Raw genomic sequence first — 7,985 nt, forward strand, 5'->3', positions numbered from 1 at the left:
GACCGTCGGAGTCGAGCAGGACCCACTCTTCAGAGTGAACACATGTTACCCGCATGTACACATGTTACACTCATGTACACATGTTACACGCACGTACATATGTTACACGCACGTACACATGTTACGCCCATGTACACATGTTACACGTATGTACACATGTTACACCCATGTACACATGTTACACGCACGTACACGTTACACCCATGCACACATGTTACCCGCATGTACACATGTTACACGCACGTACACATGTTACACGCACGTACACATGTTACACGCACGTACACATGTTACACCCATGTACACATGTTACCCGCATGTACACATGTTACACCCATGTACACATGTTACACGCACGTACACATGTTACACCCATGTACACATGTTACACGCATGTACACATGTTACACACATGTACACATGTTACACACATGTACACATGTTACATGCACGTACACAGGGGCTGGGCTCTGAAGAAAGGCCCAACTAAAGCCTCCTGTAGGTGGCACAAAAACAAAGGTCATGAGCCCGTGGATGGTCCCCATGATGCGCACAGATGTTACTTCCACATGAGCAGATGGACACTTCATACATGATGAGCACGAGGCAGGCGCGTGGCAGTGGTTGGCTGCTTGGCTGTGATGGCTGATTGGCTGCTGGAGGGATGTGGATGCTGCAGCGGCGTTTGCGCAGAGAATCACTAACGATGTAACGTCAGTGAAGAAGGGGAGGAGAGGGAGAGAGAGGATCCTGGGACTGACCAATAAGGCGGATATTGCAGCTCTACCTTTTGCACATGTTCGATGTCGTCATTGGGAAGCACTGGCGCTACCTGGAGTTGCCTCCGCCGCGGAGAATGGACGAGCCCAGGCTGCAAGGGCGAACCGCTGCGGTAAGTGCCGAGCGTTTGATTCACGTCGCGCATAGTATCGGTGCAAACGACCCCCACTCGCCGGGGACTCGTTACGGGGTTTCTCCCTGTCATTTCTGGCTATTATTACATCACTGCGGCGGGGTGAAGGCGCCGTGACCGCGCATCCTTCTGTCAGATTGCACTCCACCGCTGCTTGAGCACAGATTATGCTCGGAACACGCCTGATGCACATGTTTGCAACCATCCATGCCGAGAGGAGAGCTCCTTCCTTCGTGCTCCCTCATCAAACAGCCCTGACATCGTCCTCAGCGCATCCCTAGCAGCATCCGCCTGTGACACTACAGACACCACTACACACGCTAGCACACGGGTTTGCTAGCTCAGCCCCAATGCGACGTTTGGCCGAACTTGATGCACTTGATGCAAGTTAATTTGACTTGATCTCATCCCTTCTTCAAATCCACACAGGTTGCATGTTGACATCAGAGCAGATGGAGGCCTGTAAGATGCTGTTGTGTGCACAAGCAGCTGCTGACAAACAGATGACTTCTCCCGCTGTGCAACATTAAAGCACTGGTAGAATGTGCAACATTAACTCACACAGGACCTAGTGCTCCTGGAGCTCAGGAGAGAGGCTCACAAGCCACATTAAAGATCTCTGTAGTTTAGAGTACAATTATGACCAGGCACATAGCTCTACTATTTGTTCAATTGAGAACAAGTATTCTTTATTCCTTATATGGTTTATCAGATTTATATCCATAGCACAATTCAAAGGAACATCTCTTGATTACTTGGCCAAAGCTTAAATCTAGGTCAGCTATAATAACAGCTTAGCTTTAACGTGTCTAGTCTCTTTTGAGATATGAACAAAACAGATTAAATAGTATGGTTTTCACAGGCATGTTTTGTTATTGCCTTTCTCCTGATTATAAATATGTGCCTACAGTGAACTTGTTGGCTGAATACAGAGTGAAGACCTTGAGCTATACATCTAATCAAGGGTCTGTGTTTATTCTGTGGCAGATTTGGCACTTATTGATCAGAAGAATTAAAGATGGAGAGCACACAGCCTCCACAAACTGCTGTTGAGGCATAAGTTTGGCAGCAGTGAAATACTGGCAGATTTATTACCAGTGTGGCCACAACACCACAGCCTCTCCGTGGCTCAGGAGGCAATCGTGCAAATGGAGGCAGCATATGCAGCCAAAACTGCATCTAACAGAAAAGCACACACATCAAAGACGAGAGTGCTGTTCACTCAAATCTAAACTACTGCATTTCATTTTTATTTAAAAGTCAAACAACTCCTCAACTCGCAAAAGCAGTATATGTAAAAGTCCCTGTATACCATTCCTACAACCTGTGCTACCATCATGCTCAGAGCTGGAAGAAAAACAACAAATGTATACATTTATTATTATTATATTATTATGGTTATGATTATGAGCGTGGGGGTTAAGAGACATATGGTTACAAGCAATAGTTGAACTCTTGACATTTAAAAAACATTTTATATAGTCAATTCAGACTGTACCATCCTCCATATTGAAGTTTTGAAACGCATACAATTTTGTTATATTAGTTGACCCTTAATTATTTGCTTTGCTTTGCAGGGGTTAAGAAGCATCAACAAACCATAGCTCGATAAAGTAAATAATAAAACAAAATAAACACAATGCTGCTAAGTATTTAGTTTGTACCGACATCTAATAGAAGAAAGTACTTAGTAATTAGTGATATGATGTATGACAAATGTTATAATAGTAATAAGTAATAATAAGATAAATATCGAGTCAAAAAAATATTGTTAATTTGTCATTGAAATTGATGTACCATAATAATTGTGACTGACCTACTCTGACTCTCACTTAAGACATATTTGCTCGAGGGTGGACTTTCTCAAAACCCCAATTATCTGGCTGTCGTGCCTTGTTCCCTTTTAGATGGATGTGTGCATTGGCTGACCTTACCGCGTCATCTTTACACATAAACTTTAGACATTAAAGTCTCTTAAAGCTTGTAACTAAATAGTAAAAACTGCTGCTATGCCTAGGTATAAATGCGGCTGTATCAGGAAGGTCATCTGGTACAAAACCTATCCCAAATTTCGGAGAATAAGAAGAATAAGCAGAAAGAATAAAGTAGTTAATGAAGTAATTCAAAAAACATTTGAAATAGAGATAAACCGGAGCTGGCACTTGAATCAGTATAACCCAGTCAAGTGTGAGGTCAGTGAGTAGAGTCTGTTATGGTGGGGGAGGGTTACTACATTTATACTACACAGATTCCTTTAGCCCTGAGAATCAGACATGTTCTACCAATAGTCTTCTGCAGCTTGTTTTACATATTTTTAGTCTGAAAAGTTATGCATTGAAGTCTTATCATTGCTTTGTTGGATTGTAGAGTTCCCTTATTATGCCTGGTAATAGGAACATAGAAAAGGTCCCACCAGCAGCATATGAGGCAGCATGCTCACCAGATTCCTGTCTTGTACTCCGAGCGTTACCAAGACGGGCTGTCAGACAGAGTGTGAAGGCAGCGTAGCACTTGCAACATGCAGACATCTGTGACAAAGGGAGCCAATTCCAGAACCCCCGCAAATAAAAAACCTAGTTAGTTTTAACCAATTGAACCTGATGTCTATTTAATGTCTCTTTATTCCTCATTTACTTATGTTCTGTTAAAGGCAATATTAAGAAATGTATGTGACGATATTGTGTATTTTTTATCTGCATTTTTCCATGGACATTATCGCTCAGATAATGAGTCATCCGGGGGTAGATTATTTTGTACAGTCAGAGCAATCTCAGATGATTGCTCTGACTGCCCCTACAACCCAACAATAACTAGTGTTTACTAGTTATTGTTGGGTTTAGATGGTCGAGCGTTCCTCTTTTACTGTGTTTTCACAGTTGTCCCTCCATCTTGTCAGATCCTCTCACTCTTCACTGGGTTTGAAATAATCTGCTAGTCATGCCAATGCATTCAGCGTAAACCCTGCAAGACATTACTGATAATTCATCAGACATTGTGTCTTGAGTGAGTGGAACCAAGTTATAGCTTCTCTAATGTATTTGTTTTTAATGTTCTAAGACAATAATAACACAATGCTGCAATGTTTTCAGATGCAGTATACATGTTTAACTGATATTGTTGGACAATGGTATAAATAAGTAATAAATAAGTAAAATAATAAAAGGAACTTACCTTGCACTTATTCTACCAATGACTTTACTGATTGAGTTATTTTTCTTTTTTTTCAGGCCCCATCACCTTTAAAGCATCTCTATGGACAAAACTAGAATAGTCCCTTTAAGATGACACGCACAGACCCGCCTGACATACTGGTATCAACTGTGCATCGAGACATAAAAGTAATTCCTATTTCCTCACACTTCAAGTCCTTGCAGCCTTTCACACAATGTGATGTTATAACCTACAACACACTGGAGGACAGTATAAGTACAGTCAATAAGAGGCACTGCCGCACTTTTGACTCCAGGTCATTAGAATACCCCAAATCCCACAAGTACGCAATGGAGTCCCCATTCAGAAAAACAGATAGGCATGCAGCCAACCCAGACATGGCCTGGAATGCCCTGGGCCGCCAGCAGAGGTACCGCTTTTCAGCACCAGACATTTTCAGCCATAGACTCACTCCTCAGCCAATGGGAGCAGACATTGAAGTTGCTTCTGAGCAAAAAAAAAGGACTAGATCAAAAAGTGCCCCTCGCGTCCAAACAAACTTCACTCCAGTGTCTTTTGAAAGGACTCCATCTTCAGGGAGAAAAGGGAGGGAGTCACAGAGGACCTCTCGGGAAGCACGATGGAGACCTGAAGTATCGCCACGTAGAGAATCGTCTCATACTGCTACTAGGGCTCACATGCAAGAAATGCACCCCCTTAAGCTACAGCCTCAAATGGCTGACAGCACTAGATACTCCCCACATTATGGTGCTGATAATTTGGATGACAGAGGGCATGACAAACCTGCCACTAGCCCTCATGTCAGGTGTCGCATGGACATCAAACCTGACAGTGCTGCTGTTCAGAATTCAAAACATAAACAGGCCTCGCCCAACATGGACATACCATGGCAGAGGCATCACAGCAGCGGCACTAGAAGTCTGACTGTGCCTCGACATTTCTCCTACTCCCGAACGCCAACACCAACGGACTCTGATAGCAGACAAGCCTATCAATACTCGCGTAGCATGCCGAACAGTTACCAACAACCCATCGAGGTTTCCATGCAGAAAATGCCTTCTTCAACTGAATATTATGGTCGAGAACGAAGAGCTCATTCCAGTCCTAATGTGCCAACCAGATTTTTTTATGCAGATGACCCAAACAGATATGTCACTACTGCTCCACCTCAGCCAAGCTCTTACTACCATGACGAACGCTACACCCCAGGTCGCGCATACTCACACTCTCCAAAAGTTCAATATGTTCAAGATCCAAGGACACGAATGGTGCATGCAGTAACCGCAAAATCCTATTACCCAGAGATGGAGTCATATCCATACTCGAGTTATCCAAAATCTTATGGGGCCAATGAGCCTGCGCCATACATCATTCAAACACCTCCTGCAAGGATAATCTATGGGGACGATCCAAGATCTTACCAAATACAAACTTCCCCACCTAGGTTATATTATTCTGCTGACATGTATGCAATGGCTCCAGAGCATCACATACCATCTAGGACCTACTACACAGAGGGACGCCGACATGCCAGAGTAATGCAGGCACAAGCAGACGAATGGTATGGTTCAGATGCATCCGGATATTCTACTAACCCTGCCTCATATGTATCCCAAGTTACTCCGACCAGAGTCCAACAAGAGCCAGTCTTATCCTCATGGTATACCAATCCATGTGTAGAGCCCCCAAGAATTGGCACAGAGGCCAAATCTTACTCTAGATCCTGGGACAACATGCTTGATTCTCGTGTTGAGCGGGAACAACCTGTTCATCGTGGGCAGAGCTTTGATGATCTTCTTGAGTCTAGGAAGCCTGCAGCAGAAACGGATGACAAGCCACAACCAGTGGTGGTTAATCTCTCTAGTTCACCAAGACGCTATGCTGCTCTGTCCATGTCTGATAATTCGCTGGTTGACAAAAGCCCAACAGAGGCCTCAAAGAGCCCCACCAGTAAACTCTGGTTTGTAACACCTGAGATAACAATTACTGACAATGACATACGACCAGGAAATCTCAGCAAGGCCAATGGAAGGTCTGCTAGTTGGGACATCCTTGACTCCAGAAGCACCGATGGCCCAGAGCACTCTCAGCATGGGTTTGAAGGGCCGACCAAAGAAAAGCCACATGACAATGCTTCACTGCAGCAGAGCCTTGAACAGCTGGATGAGCTTCTGGCAGATCTTGTGACTGACTACAAACCCCCAAGCCGAAGAACCAGTGAAGATATTTTAGATCAGTTGAAAAAGTTAATTGATGAGGAGGAGGCAGTGTCTCTGTCTAGAAAAAGTCCAAAGGTGTGTGTGGAAGATTCCCCTCCTCTGGACAAACAACCCACTTCCATAAGGATGACCCCAGACTTTCGGGACATGGACGGAGCAAGTGATGCCATGAAGAGTGCAGATGAGTGCTCCCCAGATCAAAGTCCAGATGAGGATGACACCATGATGTGCTCCAACAACAAATGTCGAAGAACTGAGACTTTATTCAACGCATGCTTGTACTTTAAATCCTGCCACAGCTGCTATACCTATTACTGTTCCAGAAACTGTCGCAGAGAGGACTGGGATTTGCATAAGGAGAGTTGCTTGTATGGCAGAATTGGCAGTACATGTCGCCATATCATCAAACACTGCCGGGAGACTGTTGATGTCCACAAGGCCTTCTCTCGTATTGCTAAAGTTGGCTACCTTTCCCGAGGCAGAGGGGTGCTGTTCCTGGGCTTCCCAAACCCGGCCTCATCTAGTAACTTTTTACAATATGGACTGGATAGTTTACATATGTCCCCCACGTATCTTTCCCTTCGAGAACTCGAAAGTTTCAAAGACAACCTTGGGGAATACTGCAAAGAGCTACAAGAAGCAGGGAGAGAGTATGATCCTAATGAATGTTTCATTTTGAATGTATCTATTGCTGTAGGAGACCAGCTGCCTGATGGTCCATCGCCAAGGAACCAAGCTCCAACTGTTAGAAAATATGCAAAGGTTGCCCTGGCCTCTTTCAGCCCAGAGAGGAAGGTTCATAAGAAAGAAAGTGACATGGAGACACTAATCCTCACGCCTCCCCCTGGAACAGCTGATATTGACAAAGAGGGAGAGGAGGGCAGGAAGGCCCGAGAAATCTGCTTCATAAATATACAGAGGGAGCTGCGCCTACGTGGAGTGTTCCTCCGTCATGAGTATCCACAGATATACCAGCAACTGTGCGAGTTTGTGGAGAGTAACAGAAGGTTCACACCCACCACTATATATCCGATAGATAAGAGGACAGGTAAGCAGTTCATGTGCATGATCATGGCTGCATCAGAGCCCAGGACGTTAGACTGGGTGGGAACTCCACATCTCCTCGATGATATCATTTAAGTGCACCTTCTGTTGTATGTTTTCAAATACGTATAATGTTTTAAACACACTGTATTTATATATAAAACCTAGTACAAATATTTGCAGATGAGTAAGCCTTTTTTGTTAGCAGTATTACTCTTATCAAAATAACATCTTTTGGCCGGAAAACAAGTATGATCAAATAATTTGTTTAGTCACCTAATATCCATCATCATTTTATGCACATATTCATAATCCTATTCTTGCATTATTCTATTTTAGATTTGTGTACAACATTTATTTATTCAGTGAAATGGGAGAACTCTCCCATTCATATTAGGTCGACAATATTTACCTAGCTACATAATTCTTTCTATGCAAGCACTTGTGGTAGATTATTTGATATTATATTATATTATATATATACTATAGTATAACGCATATAAAAATAAAAGAATACATGAGAAGTAGTTGGTATTTTGACAACCATGAAATAGTTGTACCTGATAATATAAAGTATGTGAATTTATTATTTCACAAACAGAAATACTTGATTATAATAATAAAAAAAACTGATTTTG

The 7,985-nt window shown here is 43.2% G+C and overlaps 1 protein-coding gene across 1 annotated transcript; it reads left to right on the plus strand.

Annotated features, from left to right (window-relative positions):
• Positions 1 to 628: 628 nt before the first annotated feature.
• ajm1 (apical junction component 1 homolog) lies at positions 629 to 7,684 on the plus strand. Its single transcript, XM_072454053.1, has 2 exons — positions 629 to 892; positions 4,141 to 7,684. The coding sequence occupies exon 2, from the start codon at positions 4,195 to 4,197 to the stop codon at positions 7,441 to 7,443; it is 3,249 nt and encodes a 1,082-aa protein (XP_072310154.1). The 5' UTR covers positions 629 to 892; positions 4,141 to 4,194; the 3' UTR covers positions 7,444 to 7,684.
• The last annotated feature ends 301 nt before the right edge of the window (positions 7,685 to 7,985 follow it).

This window comes from Eucyclogobius newberryi, unplaced genomic scaffold, assembly GCF_026437365.1.
Source record: "Eucyclogobius newberryi isolate DKJ021-1_F unplaced genomic scaffold, fEucNew1.0.hap1 SCAF_2, whole genome shotgun sequence".
Lineage (NCBI taxonomy): Eukaryota > Metazoa > Chordata > Actinopteri > Gobiiformes > Gobiidae > Eucyclogobius > Eucyclogobius newberryi.